This window comes from Stigmatopora nigra, chromosome 14, assembly GCF_051989575.1.
Source record: "Stigmatopora nigra isolate UIUO_SnigA chromosome 14, RoL_Snig_1.1, whole genome shotgun sequence".
NCBI lineage: Eukaryota > Metazoa > Chordata > Actinopteri > Syngnathiformes > Syngnathidae > Stigmatopora > Stigmatopora nigra.
Genome location: NC_135521.1, coordinates 4,378,515 through 4,403,330, shown reverse-complemented (window position 1 = coordinate 4,403,330; position 24,816 = coordinate 4,378,515). Strand labels below are relative to the sequence as shown.

The window sequence follows — 24,816 nt, the reverse complement described above, 5'->3', positions numbered from 1 at the left end:
AGAACAAAAAAAGGACCGAAAAAGGAGGAAGTATGGGCAAACTTTCGCGGTAAAATGGAACAGTCTCTTCTAATGTTGACCCATATGCTAACGATGCCCGTGTCTAGACACAATAAAAGGATTCATGCATAAATGTCTATACCCTAGTTTCGGACTATTGCAATGACGTGCGAGTCTTGATTTGCTTTCCGCTAATGCAATACCAATTTACCACGAAGAATTGCGCTTAGTTTGAAATAACAATGCCTCCAGTAACCGCAGAAAACTTGAAATCAGAACTAGAAATGTTCTGCATAACTTGTGATGACGACTCCGCTTTCGATAAAAGTAAGTAACGCGTTAAAACTATGCTGTCGGTGTTGTTAATTTAGCTCCTCACCTTGACAAAATGTCAATTACGCCTTTGTCGTCTCTTGTGTCTCAGTGGTAGAGCAATGTCTTTGCAACACAATCCCAGCAGACGTGTGGGTTTTGGAATGGGTTGCTTATAGTAGCACCAGAAATGGACTGGCCATCTCTGTGGATAATCTGGAACAATTTGAATATGAGGTGTGTGCAACAACTAACACATTCGGTGAACAATACTTGTCCGATTGTCAAGTGCATGTCATCTTTAAGTTGTTCTTTGTTTTGGCAGGTGTTAAACAAGAGGCATAAATCAAAGCGTAGCTCCAAAATCGAAGAACGAAGCAGACCCAGAGATGTTGACACAATTCAAAACATGTATCCTTTTTTTTCCTGAAGCTATACATTCCACCTTTTGAATGTAAATGGCGAGAGAGCAGGTACTGCATCATAGTCCTTAATTCCGCCTTCAGTCTAAAAGCAGAAGAAGAAGAGGATAATCTACTGGACTGCTATTCTACGCCTTCAAAAGTTAGTTGTCATATATGTTTGCAAATAACAGTCCAGATTTTGCATGCTAAATAGTGTACAGTAGATCTGCCTAATTTGTATTCTTGCTTGCGTTGCCTAAATTTGGGGATTTTTTTTCCAGGGCTCCCAGAAGCGAGTACTGACCACTCCAGAAAACCCGTACTCAAAGAGGAGCTCAACCTTTTTGGCTAGTCCTGGTGCCCTGCTGTCTCCTGCCTGTTTCTCTCCCAGGTATTCTGCGATTAAAAATTCCCCAAAAATAATCTTTTACTTGTTAGGTGTAGATTCACAGTGCCAGGGACAGGATTTTTTTTCCAAACCCCCCCCCCCCCTACTGTCCTGAAACTTACCAACTCCAAATCGCAGCCCGCAGAAATTTCCCTTGTCTTTGCAGTGCAACACCCTCACCGAAGTACAGTCAACGTGGCGGAAAAGGAGAAGTGGTCGTTTCGTTTGGGGCTGTGCAGGGTACACGTTGGGCTGGCAGGAAAGATTCCAACGCGGAGATACAACTGGAACTACTGGAAGGACCTGAGGATTCCCTACGCAATAGCTACAAGTACATGTTCCAGAGACTGAGTGATATTCGATACGGTAGGGAAGAAAAATAAAGAACGTGATAGTATTATATTTTATTATGCCTCTCATACAAGTCAACCCTTATTTGAAATGAATTTAAGAAGTCATTTATTCTCAATTGGGTGATCTCTTAGTGTTGGGTGACAAGATCGAGATGCTCGGAAAAGAGCTCCGGTACCACTACGACATCGAAGAGTTCTCATCCATCTCGCTGCCAGCTCAGGTACAGATAGCATCGTCGCAAACACTCCAAATCCTTTTGGGAAAAATCTTTTTATTTTCAGATATCATGCCTTTTTCATATTAACTGTATGTTGTTTTAACTGGTTATTTGTGTTATATAATTATATCATTGTTGTCTCATGTTGTGTTCTTTTTTTCTTAGGACAAGGTTTCAGTTTTGGGCCAGATCTGTTGTGACGGTAACGGCAAATTGAACGCACAGTCCGTTATGTTGGAAGCCGGACCAGAGCAAAGTGGTCAGCAAGTACGTTTGGACCTTTCAGAGCTCCAGGAGTACTCACTGTTTCCTGGCCAGGTGAGGTTTTTCAAATTCCAGATGACTCCTTAATAGTCTGTCGCCGCATGTTATTGAGGTTATTGATGAGCAAACACCGCACGGTGGTATCTCCTTTACCTGTGTGCTAAGACTATGTGCGTCAGGTTATATGATCCACCAAAAGTAACAGAGTATGCCAAGGAACTGGTCCAAAGACTCGGCCAGCCTCCGACCGAGAGCTCTCACAAAAAGATTTTTTGTATGAGTACATACGCGCCATATGCTACACTTGGTGGAAATACGTTCTTAGCAAATGCTCCTTTCATTTCCTATCTGTTTTCCATTCTCCAGGTGGTGGTAATGGAAGGGATGAACACAACTGGAGGGAAACTGGTGGCTTCTAAACTCTATGAGGTCAGCTCCATTTTAAAAATTTGATGTCCCTTGCCATCAAAAACTTTCGACTCATTATTTGATGTATCAAATACCTTTTAAAAAAAAAAAAAAAAAACATTGAGAAAGTTCATTATTTTTACTCCGACTTCATCTACCTGATTGATACTTTTGTGTTTTCCAGGGGATCCCTCTTCCCTTCTATTCACCAGATGCCAAAATAAAGTCGGATGAAGGTAGGGTTGACTGTGCCATAGTTTAAATGGGCCGAAAACTCTTGCTGTTTCCCCACAAACCAAATTTATTCCGGTTTCTATTTGTTATTCTAGAACCGGTTAACGTCCTAGTAGCTTGTGGGCCTTACACCCCATCTGACAGCCTGAGCTTTGAACCTCTCCTGGACTTGATTCATGTCATTGGGAGGGATCGTCCTGATGTGTGCATACTGGTAAAGCCTCACTTCCAGTAACCAACAGCTAACTTTTCACATAACATGTTTCCTCTTTCTTTTTTTTCAGCTTGGGCCTTTTGTTGACTCTAAACATGAAGAAATTGATGTAAGGGCACCTCTCCTGTCTCTTCGCCATCAAGTAATATTAAAATGCTGTATGCTGTTCTCACGTAAAAACAATCTTCCCCTGAAACAGAAATTCCAGGTGACTGAGCCATTTGAAGCCATTTTCTCCAGATGCGTCGAAAGCCTATTGGAAGGCACAAAATTGTGGGTTTGATCGTCCATCAGCATTGAACGTCAGATGTCCACAACATCATTGTTTTATTCAGAATAGAATACAAATAACAAAAGCTTCAACAGAGAAAATGTCTATTGAAGATTTATTGTGACCTTGAAATTTAAAACCAACCCTTGAAAGATTGTCTGAGTTTAAACTTTTGATATGTTATCTTCTATTTTTAATGAAATATTAAAGTCTGGAACTTGGATGCCGTTTTTAATCACAAATTGCATAGCGGCACAACTTTTTTTAGAATCTGGTTTGTGATAGAAAAATTGCTGTGGTCATTATTTTGCTTGAATTTTTAAGCAGGTTGTTGTTTATTTTATTTTTTTTCAGGGTGGGCTGTCGCTTGGTGTTCGTTCCGTCCCAGAGAGACATACATCATCATTACATATATCCACAGCCACCGTTCACGTTGCCAAGCCTCAGCAAGAACCCAGTGAGATGGACACAAAAACTCACATACACTTTTCTGGAAGAAATATTAACAGTGCTATGAAGTTAAACTTTTTCTTTTTCATGGTTATAGCGAGTGATTTTGGTTCCTGACCCCTGCACTTTGTTGATTGATGGTGTGACTTTTGGCATAACCTCCACGGATATCCTTTTACACTTGGGGGCGGAGGAGATCAGCTGGTGAGGCGACTTTTTTTTTTTCAATCCAACTGGGAAATGTAGAAATATTTTAGAGCTCTATTCCCGATTTACGTATAGCGTTATTCACATTTTACACCTTTGGCTAATACTTGCCTTCACAAGCAATAAGGTGATGAAATGATATTGAATTGAGCTCAAATATCGGACTCCCGTCCAACGTAGCCTTTGGGTCTCACTATACGCTTGTTGTTTTTTTTTGCAGCGGCACCCGAACAGACCGATTTTCTCGCATTCTGAAGCACATACTAACACAGAAAAGGTAAGAACCAACATTGTCACGTTATTGCCCAGCACGCCCGGTATAATATGCCCGATCCTCGTCAGCTACTATCCACTGTACCCGCCTGTTGAGGACGTCAACATGGATTACGAGAACTTCCAGTGCTTCGGTCAGATGCCGATCACACCGGACGTTCTCCTCGTTCCGTCTGAGCTGCGCTATTTTGTTAAGGTACGGAACAAGCAAAGTATTGTCCATTTTCTTTCTTCTTTTTTTTTTACACCCCCCATTTCTTAACTAAATATCTCCTCCACAGGACGTCATTGGCTGTGTGTGTGTTAATCCCGGACGTTTGACCAAAGGCCACGTAGGTGGCACTTATGGACGGTTGCTTATTCGACGTGCCGCCTCGTTAGATGATGATACGAATAGAGAAAGCTGCTGTTTGGCAGCTCAGGTGGTGAAGATTTAACCCAAATAAGGATGCACTTAATGGGGGGCAAAGACTTTGGTCAGTAGCCACAATTTTTAATGGTAATTCCAAAATATAGGCTCTCCCGTGAGAGCATCATTGTCCAGTTAGATAAGAGGCTTGCCAAAACACTTGAGGGAGTCCAAAATTCAACAATATTTCCCCATGAACTTGAGAATTCCAAATCTTTTGACAAGGACATGAAATCTGTCGCTTCTTCTTAGCGGCAAAAAATGTAATAGCATATTTTTATGTACGTCTGCTCCTTGTATTATAGGATAACTGGTATACAAAGTTGGTCGTTGGTGGTAATTAGTCTTAAAAATGGTCATCAGAGTCACTCTGCTCATCCAGTTGTGGTCTGGCTTGGAAAATCTCTGTTGCACATTGCTGGAAAATAAACAAAAACCTGAATGAACATCCACGAAGGCCCATATAAGTTTGCATTTTTGTTTAAGTGGGATGTTGCAACCCTACTTCAGTGTGCAGTATGGAGCGTTAGCTCCTATTTGATATTTACCGTATAAAGAATTTATGATGGCTAAAATACATTGCGTATCCGTAGTTTGACCCTGCGCGGTTCCCATAGTCAAGCTCTACACGCGGAAGTTGTTATAAATGACTACACCGCGATGTATTTTGAATTGTTATCGTTAGTAGTCCGGTAAAGTCCTGTAATGTCATCAAGGTTGCAATATTTATGGAAATCCCGGAATGCAATTTAAAAGTATATAATGACGCGTTAAATGAGTTGCTAGCTAAGAGGCATCTGTCATAAATTACTATTGAAGTGTTGCATCGTCAATCAAAAAAGGAGAGAAAATGAAAGTCCGTTCATCGGCGTTTGCCTCATTTGTTTTAATATTCGAAGTTTTGGGAGTTGCCCTCTTCCTGAGAGGCTTTTTTCCTCTACCTGTCAAGTCGTCGCTGTCAACCAAGAGCCGGCTGGAAGACTTGCCAGTGGAGCCCCTGTCAGGCGAGTTCACCTGCTTTCCTCTCAGTCATTAGAAAAACTCAAAAGTATCCAACTTTCAATACTGAAATGTTGGATACGATTTGAAACCATCGAAAGTCTTATCTGTTTTTTCTCTACCAGAAATTTTCTTGTCATCAGGTAATCTCCATTTTGCACTACTCTTGTTCCTTGTTGACTCGCCGTAAGCACTTGAACCAAAATTGTAATTCATTCCTTCATTTTATGTACCGCTTATCCTCACAAGTTTCGCAGGGGGTGCTGGAGCCTATCCCAATCGCCAGCCAATCGCTAGGCACAAGGATACAGACAACCATTTACACTTACACTCATACCTAAGGGCAATTTAAAGTGTTCAACCAGCCCAACTTGCATGCTTTGGTCTTTGGTATATGAAAGAAAATCAGAGTACTCGGAGAAAACCCACACAAGCCCGGGGAGAACATACAAAATCCACATAGGAAGGTTCGAACCTGGGATCAAACCCTTGATCTCAGAACTGTGAGGCCGACACGCTAGCCACTCGTCCACTATCATCATTTTCACTCCCTTTTTACTCTCATTCTACAAGGGTCCTAGAACCATGATGCTTTTTATTTAATTTGGAAAATCCAAATAGAAGACGTTATAAGAGAAAATGTGAAATATTATTTTGCCGAATGACAATCATTGTGTAGTATTGTGATGACCATAATGGAAACACTGCTATCAAATAAATAATATATTTCTATAATTACAGGGGGATCGCCAAATTCATCTCACATGCCCCAACCTTTGTTCAAAAGGGTGGTAATCATGCTAATCGATGGCCTCCGGGAAGATTTTGTGTTTGGGACAAATGGTCGTATGAACATGCCCTACACGAGAAACCTGGTGGAGAAAGGCTCAACACTCAGCTTCGTGGCAAAAGCCAGAATTCCAACTGTCACCATGCCCAGAATCAAAGTAAGTGTTGTATTTTCTGGACTATCAATTGGGGGAATTGAACCCAAAACTCTGGGTAGGGCAACTCTACCATTGAGCCACGTCTTGCGTAGATATGCAAAATATGGGACACAATACAATACTGGTTAAGGTAATGTACCAAAGCGCTTCTGTGGTGATGTAGACTGAAAGACAAAGAAGTTATTAATGAATAAGTTGCAGCTAAGGGGGTCACTAAGGAAAAAAATGGGATGGTTTGCGAGGGATTCAGGTGGTCTTTAGAGTCAGACAGATGTTTCGCCATAATCCTTGGATGATAGATTTCCTGGCTCGAGCACAAAGCAATTCAGTTGGAGAATCCTTCTTAAAAAGTCATTTTGTGGCGGCTAAAGAACATCTCTCGACAATTCATTTAAAGGAGATGTCTCTATTGTCGTATCAATAGTATCGCTGTGTCCTAATTCTTCCAAAATTGAACCTTTCTGCCCCCTGAGACATAATAAATCCCCCAAATACTTGCCACAAAGTTGAAACCATGGAAGGAATAACTGTTATTTTTTTGTTTGTTTGTTTGGAAGGTTGTTTTTTCTTTTTGTTTAGTTTGTTTCTAAAACCAGAACATCCAAGCCAATTATATAACCAACAGATGGCAGTAGACATTTATTGTTTGGACAATGTGGTAAATAGTCATCACGGCCATGTGACACTACCATTTAGTCTGTCACCACTGTGTTTGTTTGCATTCTACTGAATGATTGTCAGCTAGGCAGAAGCTAGAAATGGAAAAAAAAGCATTCTCCCTATTTTTTATCCACATGGGCACAGCTGAGCCCAACAGTTTGAGTGGCAGTGCTCTCAGTTCTTATTTCTGAGGCGTTACATTTTGATAGTAAATTCAGGTAATGGAAAGGAATGACAGCAACTCACTGAGGATGTCAGGGCGATGAGTAGGTGCCTCAGCAATGTTAACCTAGCGAACCAAGTGCACATTTGCCTCATATCTTCACATTCAGGCAGCTTCTTTCCCATTTTAAAAAATGGGAAAAAAATATTTAAAATATTGTAAACATATTCGGAGATCTTTTGTCCTCAGCCTTTCATTGACAACAACAGCAAACGGATTGAAATGATGTTTTAGCAAGAAACGTGAACTCAATACTTGGAACAAATTAATTTGTCTTTAGTTCATTTCTATGGAAACGTTCATTTGTGTTACGAGAAAATCGACATACGAGCTTAGTCCTGGAATGAATTAAGCTCGTATGTCAAGGTACCACTCTAGTCTCAATTACTAGCTTTTAAACTGATGCAATTGTATGGTTGTACAGCAAAATGAGATACTGCATATTCTCCAAGAGTGACAAAATCATGTGTCGTTCCAGGCAATTACCACTGGCAGCATCCCAGGTTTCATTGATGTCGTGATTAATCTAAATTCCCCAGCTTTATTGGAAGATAGTCTTCTGTGGCAAGCCAAAACGGCGGGGAAAAAAATGATCTTTTATGGTGATGACACATGGGTGCGCCTCTTTCCCAAACACTTCATGGAGTATGATGGCACAACTTCCTTTTTCGTGTCTGACTACACTGAGGTAAGCTTGTCACCAATTTTAAGCGGAATTTGTCAAAAATTGGCAATCTTTGCGTTTCTCCATTAGGTATGTATTATATTAGAGGCTGAGATGAATTAACAATTACATTTATATGCCACGCAATGCCTTTGCGTGCCCACATATATAGACTTTTTTTCCATTGACAGTATATACCGTAAAACCTCTATTTCCATGGCATGCCGTTCTATTTTTCAATTCTTCCAGCAAGGTGCCGTTTTGTTAGAGGTGCCGCTCAAATAGAGGTTTTATGGTATTTTCCCTTTTTAATCATTATCTTTTGTAAAATGCAGGTTGACAACAATGTCACTCGCCACCTGGATAGCACGCTTAAAAGAGATGACTGGGACATTCTGATCCTTCACTACCTTGGCCTTGATCACATTGGCCACATTAGTGGACCCCACAGTTCCTTGATTCAGCCCAAACTTTTGGAGATGGATAACATTCTGACAAAGATCCACAACGCTCTCTTTTCAAAGGTGAATGTCATGAATGAGTTAGGAATGTAAAACCCTTGCTCTTCTCAGTGAAAGAATCGTAACTATTGTCGTTTTGAAGTATTTCTCAGAATTGTGCCGTTAAAGTCAGTCTATTTTCCCTCTTTGTAGGTAGCTGAAGAATCTTTGCCCAATCTGCTGATTCTCTGTGGGGACCACGGGATGTCAGAAACCGGTAGCCACGGAGGCTCCTCGGAACCAGAAGTAAACACGCCCCTGGTGCTCATAAGCCCCGCCTTCAAGAAGAAAGGTAAAAAGTTATGCCTTGGTGATTGTTAAAAATGCTGATAGTCTCCATTGCTGGAGCACATATAGGCATTTTTCCTCCCCAAAATGATGCAGAATATGACGTTATTCGTCATGCTGCTAATAGCATTTACAGATGATGCAAATTGAGTGCAATATACATTTGTTGTTTTGCGCTCCTGTCAGTGGGGATGGAAAAACCAGCTGATGTGGAGCAGGTGGACCTGACTCCAACCTTGGCCCTTTCCCTGGGTTTGCCCATATCGCAAAACAGTGTGGGTCGGGTCATTCCGAGTGTTTTGGAAGGAGCGTCACTGCGAGACCAGCTGCGCTTCCTACATCTCAACGGCCACCAGCTGAACTGCCTTCTCAAAGACAGTATTCCAGATTATGAGAAAGGTAACTGTATATTCTGCCAACATGTCTAAAGCACAGGTTCTGAAATTAGCTTTGTAACATTCCGTTTTGTTCTGGTTCAGAGTCAGGATTTGAGCAATTCCGTGTGGCAGAAAAGGCCCATGGCAACTGGATGAAGCGCTACCTGGAGGGCAACACGTCAGAGGTCTTGACCAACATGGGCAAAAAGGTCTGGAAACAGTACTTGGATGCCTTGGCCGCCATGAGCTCAGCCCTTAGCAAACAGATGGGAAAGTACGACCTGTACTCCATGATTGCTGGAATGATCTTTGTATTTCAGGTAGGATCATTTTGGCTAATGTTAACGTAACATCTGAATTTTCATTTACAGAAACATGCTTTCCATCGTCACTAATTCAAATTCAGATGTTAAGTATTGTTACCTATCCACCATAATATGAATACTATAAGCTTTGTACTCTGATCTCTACCAGCTGCTGTTGATCTTATTGTTGGCAATGCCCGAGGCTCTGAGCGGCTCAGCAGTCGTGGATCTCCCATTGGTCTCGGCCCTGCTCTCTTTGCCATTTTACCTCTTGTGCCTTCTGCTCGCATCTGTGCACGTTCTGGTGTGCACATCTGCTGAGAGTTCCTGCTACTTGTGCAGCCTCTCCTGGGGTCTTGTCTTTACTGCTATTGCCTTTTCTTCAGCTATGTCTTGTTTGCTGCTTGCTATGATGTCAAGACGACTCTCCTCGGCACCACATTTACACGGAAAGGTAAGTCCTGCACTTAAGTAAGTGTTTCTAACAGGAGAAGCTACTTCTCAACCTAGGCTTTTAGGGTGAAAGCAATTGTAAGAATATTGAATACACTATTACTATCCCCAATACTCAAGCAGTTAATGTAAGGCTATTTGTATTTGGATTTCTACCATTTAGAATGAATGTTTACAACATGGGCCGTTATATTGCTAATAAAAAGATGCTTATGTACTGCTGGCATTGCTTTGTGTTCCAGTCACCATCATTGATCAGTAGCAGTGATTGGTCACTGTCAGAGTTGGATGTTTTGCTGCTAGCGGGCACAGCCGGTCATACTGTCACTTTGGCTGCTACAAGCTTTGTAGAGGAGGAGCATCAAACTTGGTACTTCTTGCTCAGCACCCTCTGCCTTGCAGTCTTCCAGGATGTGTGTCGCAAGTATTTTAGAGAGAAAAGCAACCCTAAAAGTGAAGAAGAAGAAGAGCTAGTTCTAACGTATAAAGACTCACCCAAGGAAGAGATTTATTCCGAGAAGTGGCTAGCTTTAGTTACACCACCCTTTGTTCTTCTCTGCTGTCGACTGCTGCGCTCCCTCAACCAGACGGGGGTACAGTGGGTTCATCTTCGGGATCTGGGCCATTGGCTCAACAGGTGGGAGTGAGCAGTTTTCAAACCAAGAATCAATTATTGAAAGACGTTTTTTTTCTTAGCAGTTTACCATCACAATCGATGCCACCAGAGGTGTATTGCTTTTTTCCTTTGCAAATAGCAGAACATTTTTCTTTATCTTTTTTTTTCTAGCTCTGAGCACAAAGTGGTGCTGTCTCTACTGTCTGCTTTCTGCTTGGTCCTCATCTATTTCCTCATCCAAAGACGGTGTTCATTAGTGTCCAAGGTCGCTCTCGCCCTTGGACTTTTGGGGGTCTACAACTACCGGGCAGCTGTTAGCAATGTCTCGTTTCCCTGGCATCACTCTGGTCGGAATATTTCCAAGTAAGTTTTTATGACCTCCTTGACTGAGACCAATGCACAAAGCGGGAAAGACAAAGGGACCATTTGCTGCCTTTGAAAGAATTTCAATCCATGCTACTTTACACTTGGGCACACCAATATTTGAACCAAAAAAATGTCTTGGCTACCACAACAATGTAGCTGCTTCTCTAAAGTGAGATTTAGCAAAGTACTTTTTTTTCCTTTACTAGTGATTTATTTTTGTCAATACTTCTGATTATGACTGTTTTTTTAAGTGTAGCACAATTCTGACTAAAAATAGAGTAAACTGGATACATACTATCATTAAGGACTCTGTTTATTCTGTCTCTTTCAGGGGGACCAACGAAGCACGATTTGTATATGTTTTCATTTTGGGTATCCTCTTTACGGGTACAAAGGACCTGTTAAGATCCCAAATCATCACAACTGATGCCAAGTTGAAAAACCGGGGACTCTGGGAGATTTTCAGTGGCTTGGTTTTACTGGTTTCACTGTTGTTTCGTCCCCACAACCTACCAGTCTTGTGCTGCAGTCTGCTCATCCAAACTCTTATGACTCAGTTCATCTGGAAGAAACTCCACTATGATGCAGCCCAGACCACCATCATGCACTACTGGTTTGGACAGGCGTTCTTTTACTTTCAGGTAAACAATGAAAATTAATAGGTTGCAAATTAAGCAGACTAAAGGGCAGCAAATTTGAGCAGTCAAAGTGAGATGTACAAAATGAGTAACATCTTTTTTGTAATGCATTTCAGGGTAATTCCAACAACATTTCCACCATTGACATCTCAGTCGGGTTTGTTGGTTTAGACAACTACGTAGAAGCTCCCGCCATCTTTTTAACAGCCCTCAGCACATATGCTGGACCACTGCTTTGGGCTTGCCACCTTGTCTGTTACCTTAGCTCAGAGAGCAACAGGTAAGTGCTAATTATGACTAAATACATTTCAGTTGCAGCCTTCTCAATTTGATCTGTTTTATAACTGTAGCAAGCAGGAAAGCAGAGCCGAAATCACGTTGTCTAACAGCACAATTAATTTTCAAAGTTGCTGTGTTCGAGAATCCTCACCAAACGTTTTGTGGCTTTTCTTCAATTGTCGTTAGGATGTTGTTTGTCTGGCCTTCACTTTCAAGTTGGGATTGCTAATGATTGAAGCATTCTTTTGTATTTCAGTTTCATACTGCTGCTTGAAGCAATATGTGTATGATTTTCAAATGCAAATAACTGTTCGCAATTAGTAAGTTCCCAATTCAATACTCGTATCGGCGCTCGTTCTGACGATTTTTGGAGTACCGGATTTGGTCACAAGATCGGGTCCGACCGTAAATCAAATTGTATACAATAATCCCTCCAATATTGCGTTTAATGTAAACCTAACATGGCCGTGGTAATCGAAAAATCATGAAGTAGGGTCAACACTATTATAAATACTTTTTTTCCCCTTCAGTGCTGAATCCTATGAGTAAGAGTGGCTTCCGGTTACGAGTTCCCGCCTGGATTTTCACATTTTTATGAATTAAAAAAAAAATAATAATAATAATTAATAGCAGAAACAAAATCGCAAAGAAGTGAATTTGCGATAAGTGAAGTCGCGATAATCGAGTAAAGACTAGTACTGCAACATTAGACGGCAAAGAACCGTGTCTTTTTTCATCCCTGCTGTTGTTGTCGTGTAAAATACGGTGAGCGAGAGAATTACTGTGTGAGTTTTGTGTTTTTACATTTCTAGAACAGTAACAATTTTTCAGGTTACTTAAGCTTTCCTTCTTGTGATGATGTATTTTCGTCCTTAGGAGTCCCGTAGCGGTCGGCCACGGCTGTTATTGTTTAGCTCTTCTGAGGTCTGTGCCGACTGCAGCGTATATTGTTCTGGTGACCGTCCTCCGCTACCATCTCTTTATATGGAGTGTTTTCTCTCCCAAATTGCTGTATGAGGCCATGCATCTACTACTCACAACTGCCATCTGTCTCATCTTCTACACTGTGGAGCAAAGCCACACCTCCACCACACCGTAGGGCAGTTTGTTAGCACGTAAGAAAAATTGCACTGACTTTCCAAAAGAATGAAATTAATTACCTGAGATTTTTTTTGGACAAGATTTTGAGATCTCAGGGATTGCGAAGAAGACTGATTAACAGGACAATGTGTGTTACAGAAGTTGGTCAAGAGCTCTCACCAAATTAAATCCAGCTCTCAACTTTCAGAGGAATGTGAAAAGTATCAATTCTTTATATACAAAGACTCACATTCTTCTCAACCCTTTAGTTTTTATATCTATAAAAATAATATGAGGGACTGCACCATCTGGAAGGATTACTGTACTGGCATGATCCAAAATGTTGGCATAAATTATTGATGTAATACATATATCATTGCACATATAGTATATATCAAACATAGTTGGTAAATAAAATGGGTAATGAGGATTTTTTTTAACTCTTAAGATGATTTCTGACATGGTTTGAGTTTTTCTTATCTACTGTATATTTTATTTAGTTCTTTTTTTCGTGTCCTAATTATGTTTGGTTTCCATCTGTTCTCAAGAGCCTTTCCTTTGTGTGATCCTATCAGTTTGCACAGCCATTCGTGTCACGTCTGAATGTTCTTTGTTGTCACGACACTTTGTTTGCACCTAGTTTCATGCTGTCTTTTCTTCCCACAATTTGGCCTACAGTCCTACCTTGGTTCCTGGGTCCTATAGATCTGTAATTATATTTGTAAAATCTCATTATGCTTTAGACTGGTCTTAATATTTTGCCAGTTTTTACTTTTTCTTCTTCTTTTCTGCCACTTATCAAGTTGCTGTCACACATCAAATGACTGTAAATATTATCTTGTATCATTCTGTTCAAATTGTTTATATTATTTCAAATTATCTTGATTTTGTCAAGGTTTAAATACATTTTACATTTTCCTCTTGTACATTCAAGCAAAACATCTTTCTTTGACCACCATTTATGTAAAAACAGTACTTGTGGCTTCTGTTATTAAAAAAAGCCTAATTTATGACCATGAAAAAAATGTTTTAAGTGTCTTTGTAACCTCTCAAAGGAAACTATCACTTAAATTTAAATAATGTTGTAAGTCTATAAACTGTGAAAATAGATAGTCTTAGAGCAGTGCTTCTCAATTACGTTATGTTGGGCAATGACAAATTTTACATTTCGTACCCTCCCCAACCAAAAAATACACTTTTTTTTTTTTTAAATTATGACTATGCGTCTGCACAAGAATTTGTCCTTTTTAAATTTACAATCTTAAATTGCATCTTACACATTTATGCTGTGCACTATGCATATAATAATATTGCCTCTTTCAAAATGGCTGCTATACTGACGTATATTCACATGTTTCCCAGAATGCTTTGTTAGTTCAACGTCACTCAAAATGTCAGCGCCCGAGAGGTTCGTGTCTGTGTTTGATAAGGACTGCTGTATAAATTAGTGATTTTTAAATTCGAATATTCCATCAACGCTTTAGAAATGGGACTGTCAGTCATTATCTGCAAATATGTAATGTCCCGATAGCAGCTCTGGCTATTTTATTCTATTTATTTTATCCAGTGGAATATTTAAACGAAATATGGTAGTTTCTCTCGTTCATCGGTGCTTTGCAAATCCACTGTCACGATATGGTTTGTTATTAAAAATGTACAGAAGGAAAATTCCAAACTACCATATTAGTTATTCAATGTTAAGACGTTGCTGGATGGACAGTCTTCCTATTCCTTCTAATTTCGAGTTTCAGCTTTCAAACCTTTGCACACAAAGTAACAAGGTACAGTATATAGTACTACACACTGACTATAGTGTTGATTATTGTATTAATAATATGAAGCTTAATATCTAGTATTCTTCCTATCCTGTGGTGTAGGAAGTTATTGACCTATCCAAGTTTTCTGTGGAAAAAATCAGGAATTTTTGCATCATTGCACATATTGACCATGGAAAAAGTACCCTTGCTGACAGACTGTTGGAAATGACAGGTATGTTTGCATAAATTACTCCAAAGCACATTTAAATTATATCTTATTTATTCCCCTTGAGATAACATTTTATCCATTCATTACAAAAATATATACAAATAAAATATAGAAAAAGTATAAGATACAAAAAAATAATCAGCGCGCTGATCATTGATCATGTTTCAATGCCATTGGTGGCAATGAACCTCTAATTTATTTGATGTTAGATTTCCAATGGTTTGGACGTCTTTTACCGTCAATGTTGGCCAATGGGTTAATAGTTTTCATTAACAGGTGCCATAGCAAAGACAGACAAGAACAAACAGGTTTTGGACAAACTCCAGGTGGAGCGAGAGCGAGGTATCACTGTCAAGGCCCAGACAGCCTCTTTGTTTTACACACATCAGGGTCAATCGCACCTTCTGAACCTCATTGACACGCCAGTAAGTTCATCATTCATTTAGTTTTATTTAGTTTGGTGAAATCCCATAAGTCAAATGCAGTATCGATTACTTTTAGGAGGGTTTACCGCATTTACTCGCATATATGCCGCAATGTGAAAACTGCCTTAAAATCATTAAATTTGAAAATTTCTCACGTGTAATCAGCCCCATGATTCATAATTTTCATCCATATTCATGGTTTTAATAGGGAGTACAAATGTGTTACCTTGAAAGGAAAATCTTAAGAAAAATTATTGCACGTGGTATTTCTGAGTTACTATATGAAGCAAAAGCACATCATTAGGGTCAATATCATAAGGAATTCATTCATCCAGTAATGGTCGGTTTCTTACTGCAAAACAGAAAATAACCAACAAATAGTAAATGTTACTTTGCCGACATCTACTGTTGAAAGAGTATAGCAGTTCTGTGCGCATATAAGCCGTACCGTTGATTCAGTCATCTTTTTTTTTTAGTTACGAATGCAGCATATATGCGAGAAAATACGTTATATCTGCTTGTCAGTTAATAATGCAATTGTTTTGTGTTTATTGATACGCTCTCGATAAATATTTATCCTGTTGTTGATGTTATGCAATTTTTTTCCTCAGGGTCACGTTGACTTCAGCTACGAAGTCTCTCGGTCCATATCTGCTTGTCAGGGTGTCCTGCTGATTGTCGATGCCAATCAGGTACAGGAGCTAAGTCATCACAAAACGTAATGTATGTCTTGTGATGCTGATGTCTCTGATATTAAAGGGGATTCAAGCACAGACAATGGCTAACTTCTACCTGGCTTTTGAAGCTCAGTTAACCATCATCCCTGTCATTAACAAGGTGATAAACTTTTTTTTGTATGAGATTGCCACTGTGTTATATAATTTGGATCAAACTCTTTTTACTAATCATTCAGATTGATTTGAAAAATGCAGACCCAGAAAGGGTGGAGAACCAGATTGAAAAAGTGTTTGATATTCCTCGTGAAGACTGCATTCGAGTAAGTTGAAATTGATTTGAACTGCTTTTTGACTCCCTCACTTATGTTAATATTCTTTTGTTGTTGATTTTTTTTAATTTTAGATTTCAGCAAAACTTGGTACAAACGTTGAAAAGGTTCTCCAAGCAGTTGTCGAGAGAATTCCACCGTAAGAAGCTGCCGAGAAAGGCTATTTTCATGGAGTAATGTTGACATGTACAATGGATGTTGTTTTCTATTCCCCCTCAGGCCTGTGGCAGTTGTTGATGACCCCTTCAAAGCACTAGTTTTTGACTCCAATTTCGACCACTACAGAGGAGTCGTGGCTAATATAGCCGTTTTTGGGGGACACGTCAAAAAAGGGGATAAGATTTTGTCGGCGCATCTCGGCAAAGGGTACGAAGTCAACGAGCTTGGACTCCTTCGTCCGGAAGAACATCCCACACAGAAACTGTAAGTTATAATCAGACTTTTAAAGGAGCGATGAACAATAAAGTAATTCAATATTCATGCACACTTTTTAGATTTGCTGGGCAGGTGGGCTATCTCATAGCTGGGATGAAGGATGTAAAGGAAGCGCAGATTGGGGACACCCTTTACCACCAGGACCGGCCCGTGGAAGCTCTGCCCGGCTTTAAGCCAGCCAAGGCAATGGTGTTTGCTGGTAAACAAAAAAAAATCTAAATGTAAAGGGCTATTTTCACAAATGCACTGCAACGACTAAAGACTTTTCAAATTGGATTTGAAAATACAAAATGGACATATACTGTGTGGCTCCGTGAATGAGTGGTTAGCTCGTTGGCCTCACAGTAGTGGACCTGTGTTCAAATCCAGGTCGTTCCACCTGTGTGGAGTTTGTATGTTCCCCTCGGGCCTGCGTAGGTTTTCTCCGGGTACTCAGGTTTCCTCTCACATTCCAAAGATATTCATGGTAGGCTGACTGGACACTAAATTGCCCCTAGGTATGAGTGCGAGTGGTTGTTTGTCTCCTTGTGTCCTACGATTGGCTGGCCACCAATTCAAGGTGTCCCCGGGATAAAGCGGTTCAGACAATGAGATGAGAAATGAGATGGGATTTATAGTCTGCACTTGCCCCTCAGGTATGTATCCAGTTGACCAGTCAGAATACCCAGGCCTTCGAAGTGCCATCGAGAGGCTAACATTAAATGACTCAAGTGTGACAGTGCAGAAAGACAGCAGTTTGGCCCTTGGAGCTGGTTGGAGGTCCGTGACAAAATGTTTTATTATCCCTGACTAAAGTTTGCCAGTTTGAATGTATAACACTACTGTGAATCTCTAGGCTGGGCTTCCTAGGGCTCCTTCATATGGAGGTTTTTAATCAGAGGCTGGAGCAGGAATACAACGCTTCTGTTATCATAACGGCACCAACGGTGACGTATAAAGCTGTGCTCTCATCACCTAAACTCATCAAGGTAAGAGTTGTTCTTTCTCTGTACTGATGACTTTACTTCCAGTCAAGTCCCAGTGGATTCAAATGTTTTTCCATGACTTTTTCCTCATTTCATTTATTTATATATTTTTGTTATCAATATTTCAAAATGGTAATTCCTACATAGGAACATGGTAGGAAAGAGATCGAAGTTGTAAACCCAGCTCACTTTCCTGACCAATCGGTCGTGTCAGAGTATTTGGAACCAATGGTTTTGGGGACCATTTTAACACCTGACGCATACACTGGCAAGATTATGTCTCTCTGTTTGGTAAGATTTCTTTTTTCATTTTTTTTTAGTATTCCTACTTCTAATGCGTTTAGTCTTTTTTTATTCTTTCTTTGGAATTTATATTTAAAACATGTTCTTTGTGCTTGTGCAGAATCGGAGGGGCATTCAGAATAATATGGTTTATGTAGATGAGCATCGTGTCATGATGAAGTACATCTTCCCATTAAATGAAATTGTTGTGGATTTCTATGACCTTCTCAAGTCTCTGTCTTCTGGATATGCCAGGTAAAATAATTAAAATATATTTTGCATTGGCAATATGAATGAATTAACTAACTTGAACATAAAAAATGTATGCCTACTATTGTCTTGAAGCATTATCAGCATCAAAATGGGTGCATTAATTTTCTGTGACGGGCATCTCATTTATTTCCCTAAACAAGAACAGAATTAGAATTAGATCCGCTAAGAAATACATGTTTAAATGTATTTAGTTTCGCTTGATTTACAAAGAAGCTATTTTCCTAACCACTCATAGTGTGTAGTATATTCAAACAATAATAATGAAGCCAATGAATAATTCATTTATTCATTCATTTATTCTCTGTACCACTTATCCTCGCAAGGGTCACGCCAATGAATAATGATAAGAGATACGGGTACATTAATTCATTGTTATTATGTCAAAGAGATTGCCTGTGCCTCTCATGATACATTTGTACACAAAGTACTGTAGTAGGTTCTCTATATGTAACACATGACATGTATTCCGACTCTCTCTTTCATAGCTTTGATTATGAAAATGCAGGCTACCAGTCGGCTGACCTTATAAAAATGGATATACTGTTGAATGGGCGCTCTGTGGAAGAACTCACAATAATTGTGCACAGGTAAGTTTTAAACAGCAGAGCTTACAGTAGATGCTAGCTAGATGTACTGCAATTACTGTGTTTTATAAGTTTTCCGTTATGTTAATTCTTGGTTCCTTAAAATCACCCACCAAAAAGGTGTTAAATTTGTCTTGATGTTTGTCATCATTCCACTAAGTTGGATCGTGCCTTAACCATTTATTGCTTGCACTACCGTATTTTCCGGACTATAAGTCACACTTTTTTTTCATAGTTTGAATGGGATAATATACTCAAGTGTTACTTATATATGTATTTTTTTTTCTCTCTGACCACCGACAGCCTCTTATGTTGTTCATAATTCAATATTCATCTGAAAAATGTATGTTAACAAATGCCTATTTAACCTGTTGTTGCCATTTTATCATTGTTACTTTAACGTATGTTTATTCTTAGTTTCTAATCAATATATATATACATATATATATATAATATTATATACTATCAATATATATATATATATATATATATATATATATATATATATATATATATATATATATATATATATAATATTATATAATATCAATATATATATATATATATATATATATATATATATATATATATATATATATATATATATATATATATATATATATATATATATATATATATATATATATATATATATATATATATATATATATATATATATATATATATATATATATATATATATATATATATATATATATATATATATATATATTTTTTTCCTCTTTTTTGTGTATTCTGGGGCTAGTTCTATAGTCCGAAAAATACGGTATACATAACTATCTTCCTGCGCATATACACATACAAAAAAATCCATGTAAAGAATTTCTCATGTTTTGTTCATTCTCTTCAGTCTCACGACAAAGGTTAAATTGTCTATTGCTATGAGCATTACTCAGAGTTCATTATTTAATAACTAGAGTATAACGGTACGAAACAGGTGACTTGTCAGGGTGCCATCATGTCATGGTATTATACATTAAGCAATGACAGTGGAGTCATAGACCAAAAGTAATGATGCACAAATGTGCCATATCAGCAGAATTAGCTGCTAGACTTGATAATGTTCTGAGTTATTGCCTTGATTTGCAGAGAACGTGCATACAGCACAGGAAAAGCCATATGCGAGCGACTGAGAGATTCCATACCGAGGCAAATGTTTGAGATCGCAGTTCAAGCAGCTATCGGAAGTAAAATCATCGCTCGAGAAACGTGAGTAAAAAGCTATTTACTATACACAGTAGTGTGAATATTCTTTGTGCACAAAATATATGATGAAAGTAATCTGTGGCTCTTTCAGAATAAAGGCCTTCAGAAAAAATGTCCTAGCAAAATGCGTAAGTTTGTTTTTCAATTTTGTATCTTTATTGTGAAATGGCTTGCAAATTAAAATATGCATTTTTCTTTTGCAAGTATGGCGGTGACATAACACGTAAGATGAAACTTCTGAAGAGACAGGCTGAAGGCAAAAAGAAGATGAGGCGTATTGGTAATGTGGACGTGCCCAAAGATGTTTTTATTAATGTTCTGAAGAGGACAGACAAATAGAGTAAAACTTTAAATACAGTATTATACCTTAAATAATGTAGTATTTCCAAAACTGAGACTGTTTAATGTGAAGCTTCTATTAATAAAATGGCACTGAAATAATTGTGCTAAATTCTGATTGCGTTTCAGCAGCTAGTGCAGGAAGTCCACTTTTGTAGTTTTTTTTTTACTCTTGACACCAGATTACCATTGTATTATAATTTGAAAAGGTAAAGATGTTTCATCTTTAAAGTTGATCTCCTCTATGTTATCTTGTTAGTCCTTGTTGGACACTCTAAATTTCCCCCTTGGTGTGAGTGTGAATGTGAATGGTTGTTTGTCTCCTTGTGCCCTGCGATTGGCTGGCCACCAATTCAGGGTGTCCCCCGCCTCTGGCCCGAAGTCAGCTGGAATTGGCTCTGGCAACCCCCGTGACCCTAGTGAGGATAACCCGGTTCAGAAAATGAGATGAGATTAAAATGTATAATGTCCAATAGGTGGCAGCACGTACATACTAATAATATACTGGCTTTCACTATTGCATCTCATTTTACACATTTCAAATGATGGAGTGACACTGCTAGTATTCACTTTGACACTAGTCCATTTGTATGTATACATGGGCAAATGTGTTATTATTGCTTTAAATTAATGTTGTTGTTTAAGCCACCGAATGTTGTCATCTCTTGATAAGAAGCTGATAGTAACGAATGGGCTTTCTTCCTATTTCATTATTTACACGTACCCAGCTGAGCCCAACTGAGTGACAGAGCTGTCATTTCCTCTTTCTGAAGCATTCCACATTGATGGAAAATTGAGGTAATCAACACTCTGGCAAGAATGACAGCAACTCTCTAGGGATGTGTCGAAAGCTGAGTGAGTGCCCCGGGAAGATTTAACACAGTGGACCAAGTGCACAATTGCTTCCCATTAATCTTTATGTTCAGATGAGTTGAATAATCTAGTCTCAAAGTTTGGGAAGACTGTCACCGGTTGTATGTGGACTACCTCTTGATTTGTGTGAAAGAAAGGAAGTACAGTTCAGTTGTATTTCACTTCGATACCAACGGGAAGTCGTTTTTAGATGCTAAAGTGTACCCTGTGTAATGTACTTGCCAATGGTGCGTATCTAAACAAGTGAAATCTCCATTATCTAAACCAGGTGAACAAGTTGGACACAGAGCAAACATTTTAAACTGTGGGAGTCAAAGCCGCAACGGGCAGTGATCTGCCAAAACAGACAGACAAAAAACACAATTAAAACCATATTATTCACCATTTTTAATGGGAACTGACGAATTTGAGTGTATTTTAAGAGAGGAAAAATGAGAGAAACATGAAAGGATGCAAAGAGCCACAGTATATACAAAATATGATAAGAAGTAAAGAGCCATTCATTTTAGCCGGGTGCCGAATGCGGCTCAAGAGCCTCGTGTTCGCCACCCCTGGTCTAAACCAACAGGAAGTGAATTTTCTGAAAATCAACAGGAGTCCCCAGGAAGTGGCCCTAAAATTAACAGGTCAGTAACCAATATCAACCTGAAGTGACCTGTAAATTCCCCAAAATTAAAAGGTTGTAGGTTAAAGGGTTACTTTCCATGTAGATCTTTTTAATTAAATTAATAGCTACATCAAAAATGTATTTATTTATCTTCTGTTCCTAAGGGATGCGGGGGTTGCCGGAGCATATCTCAGCTGACTTCGATCAAAATTCACTCGAGACTGGTCACCAGTCAGCCATAGGGCGCACAGAGTGACAAATGATCATTCGCACTCACAATCGTACCGCCACCAGCGGGAATAGAGTCTGTGCCTACCCGCACCAAGTCAGGTGCGTTTACGGATAAACTCTTTGACTTTAATTCCCTTGTAAAATGTCCTATTCTTATATATCCTTGACTGACTTATGCCATTTAATTTAGACCCATATTTTAATTGTTACTTAATTTTTAAACCTACAATTGTTTTTGAGTATTTCTGTAAATTCAGGTGTTACTTTTACCTTTTCACAACTATTTCATATACTGGATTTGTGTCATTTGAATTCATTGGATACCATTGACGTTCAATCGCTGCCAGCTGGACTTAATTGTTCAATGCCAGCCATCCCAATTGAAATGGATTTAAGGTCTGTGAAGTATTTAAGATTTCCCTTACAATTTAGATTGTATTCTTTGAAAACTACAGTATGTTGTTGCTGTTCTTAAAAATACAACTAAAGAAATACAGACTTTACACTATCTGGCAGCAAATTATGACTCCAAATCTTCCAGACACGTAAACTACAGAATTTCACGACTATGCCGGAGTTATTCTTAGATTCCCTATTCTGGAGAATGGTCAGCTCTGATATAAAAATGCTGATGGTTTCCATCTGTGTTTTGGCACAGGTGAAAGAAAGCTTCACCCATGATGTCAGCTACAACCGTGTGTGTGCCTCACTGATATTGTATCTGACATTCAAAAAGTGGCACATGACAAGCACAAATACACTGAGGGACAGTAATTAGCATGTTGATGAGCAGCAAGTAACACAATGAATTTTGGCAGTTGGAACAATGTTTTCCCCCCTTCCACATTTCACCACTTTAGCTGACCTATAGTTTTAAAGCTATTTCTACATTTTGCCAGCGCCCCCATTGTTGATGTGAGTCGAGTCCTTGAAGCTCACTGAGAGGGGCACAATCCATCTCTTCCAGGTAGCTGCCATTGGCTGTGGCAGCAAAAAGATTGTTGCAACGAGGGAGGCGGTGGTAAGTAAACTGAACTAGGAAATAAGTTAAAGAAAAATCTCTGTTATTTTGAGCCAAATACAGTTTTTGTTCGGCTTGCTTATCCGGTTGTCCGGTTGTTGAATGTGGAAAACCTTGTCTTTCTTGTCCACAATTCATCTTGAGCATTTAATAATTGGTTAATTCTTTGGTAATGTTAATGAAAAGCTTTCAGCATATCTAAAAGAACATGTTTAACGATGTTTTGCGGTTTTTTTTCAATTTGACTGGATTGTTTCTTAACCGTCGCTGTAGCAATCCACTGATTATAACCTTACTAACCAAATTCAACTAATTGCCTTCTCAAGATGCAGTTTTACTTGGAAAAGTTGTTTTGAAAGGTACAAACTAAGGTCTCCACTTTCTATTGGTATTATAAATCTTGTATTCCTGCCTCCCCCTGCTCATTATATTAGTATATCTTTAAAGGTTACATCTCATTTCCCTTCAGTAAACTTTCAAAGGTACTGACACAGCAAAAAGTCATGAAAATCCAGCCAACAAAAACATTACAATGTCGCATATCAATTATGTTATTAGTTTAGGGTAGAACTTTATCTCATGCTGTATTCGGGAAAATTCTTGGTTGCAGTAGCAAGACAGACAGAAGACATTGTAGACCTAGGTAAGAAACTGGAGCCACCCACAGGAATTCCACTAGGTGGGGGGACCTTCTGCAGACTGAGACTGAGGTTACCAAGCAGTCCCTCAGTAGTCTGGAGGTTTTAAAGATAATCTTCCTTGCCTAGATCCTCCTAAAATGTCCTATCGCCTAATCAGTTTATTAATTATGTGTTTTAGTGATCATTCTAGAAAAAAGACCAGCAGATATGGGCTCAAATTTGGGTTATTTGCGTATTTACATTATTCATACACTTCAATTTCTGTCTAGATTCTCCCCTTGAGTGCCAAAAACAAACTCTAATTTTTAACTCATTTTGAGTATGAGCATGAAAAGATTCAAGCACCCCCGCGAGCGACCCTTGTAAGTATAAGTCTTACTGCATTCCTCAACCTGACGGGTGGGCAGTTGATTCTTCTCTGGGACCCAGGCCATTGGCTTAACCACTATTTAAGAATTAATTATCCCACTCAATGGCAAGCAAGGCGGTGTTGCTTTTGCATATTGCGTAACCTTTTTCGTGTTTTTTTTTCTGTAAATCTGACCACCAATCAGTTCTATTGCTGCTTTCTGCCAGCAATTTTGTTCTTACCTAAATCCTGATTCAACTCATTAATGACCAAGGTTCCCCTCTCTGTTGGACATTTGGGGGCTCACAGCTACCATTTGGCAGTGTCTTGTTTCCCTGGCAACGCTGCAGTCGGAATATGTTCAAGTAACTTTTTATGAACCACTTGACCATGACCATTGCTCATGGCCGTGGAAAAAAAGGACCATCCTCTAAACCCTTGGAAAGATTTCAGTGAGTTCCCTCGTACACTTGAGCATGGCATCTCCTCATTTTTAGTTTTTCTAAACTTGTCAGAGAACTGGTTTGAAATAGTCCACTAGAAATGATTGAAAAAGTATTTTTTTAGGTCATGTTATTATATACTTAGTTATTTTATACATCAAATGAGATTGTTTTCCCCAAGTGGAATCAAAACAAGTTAGGATTACCCAATTAGTTTATTATTTACCCAATATTATAGAGAAGACAAATTTTAGGTGTCAGTTTGTTAGAGTGAGATGTGATATGACAATGTTTCTCGCTAAAATGTCATTATCAACGTAAAGAGAGCA

General features: G+C 38.9%; 3 protein-coding genes across 3 annotated transcripts; all 3 read left to right on the top strand.

Moving 5' to 3' along the window:
- The first annotated feature begins 8 nt into the window (after positions 1-8).
- pola2 (polymerase (DNA directed), alpha 2) lies at positions 9-4,857 on the top strand. The gene is made up of 18 exons (XM_077733556.1): positions 9-327; positions 425-549; positions 638-723; positions 819-876; positions 998-1,107; positions 1,271-1,470; positions 1,590-1,678; positions 1,841-1,993; positions 2,306-2,368; positions 2,532-2,583; positions 2,677-2,795; positions 2,866-2,904; positions 2,995-3,068; positions 3,421-3,523; positions 3,614-3,720; positions 3,944-4,000; positions 4,066-4,192; positions 4,278-4,857. Exons 1-18 carry the CDS (start codon positions 243-245, stop codon positions 4,431-4,433), a joined length of 1,803 nt encoding a protein of 600 aa, XP_077589682.1. The 5' UTR covers positions 9-242; the 3' UTR covers positions 4,434-4,857.
- A 156-nt stretch (positions 4,858-5,013) lies between these two features.
- On the top strand, positions 5,014-13,815 carry pigg (phosphatidylinositol glycan anchor biosynthesis class G (EMM blood group)). Its single transcript, XM_077733406.1, has 13 exons — positions 5,014-5,409; positions 6,146-6,351; positions 7,713-7,922; positions 8,234-8,422; positions 8,552-8,690; positions 8,873-9,085; positions 9,166-9,383; positions 9,538-9,822; positions 10,064-10,458; positions 10,609-10,800; positions 11,135-11,444; positions 11,558-11,721; positions 12,597-13,815. The coding sequence occupies exons 1-13, from the start codon at positions 5,256-5,258 to the stop codon at positions 12,817-12,819; spliced, it is 2,898 nt and encodes a 965-aa protein (XP_077589532.1). The 5' UTR covers positions 5,014-5,255; the 3' UTR covers positions 12,820-13,815.
- Positions 13,816-14,186: 371 nt separating this feature from the next.
- On the top strand, positions 14,187-20,440 carry guf1 (GTP binding elongation factor GUF1). The gene is made up of 17 exons (XM_077732825.1): positions 14,187-14,581; positions 14,678-14,789; positions 15,063-15,211; positions 15,823-15,903; positions 15,971-16,048; positions 16,125-16,208; positions 16,292-16,356; positions 16,437-16,640; positions 16,712-16,851; positions 17,288-17,411; positions 17,488-17,620; positions 17,765-17,908; positions 18,021-18,154; positions 18,658-18,759; positions 19,867-19,986; positions 20,075-20,111; positions 20,188-20,440. Exons 1-17 carry the CDS (start codon positions 14,387-14,389, stop codon positions 20,320-20,322), a joined length of 2,037 nt encoding a protein of 678 aa, XP_077588951.1. The 5' UTR covers positions 14,187-14,386; the 3' UTR covers positions 20,323-20,440.
- Positions 20,441-24,816: the final 4,376 nt, after the last annotated feature.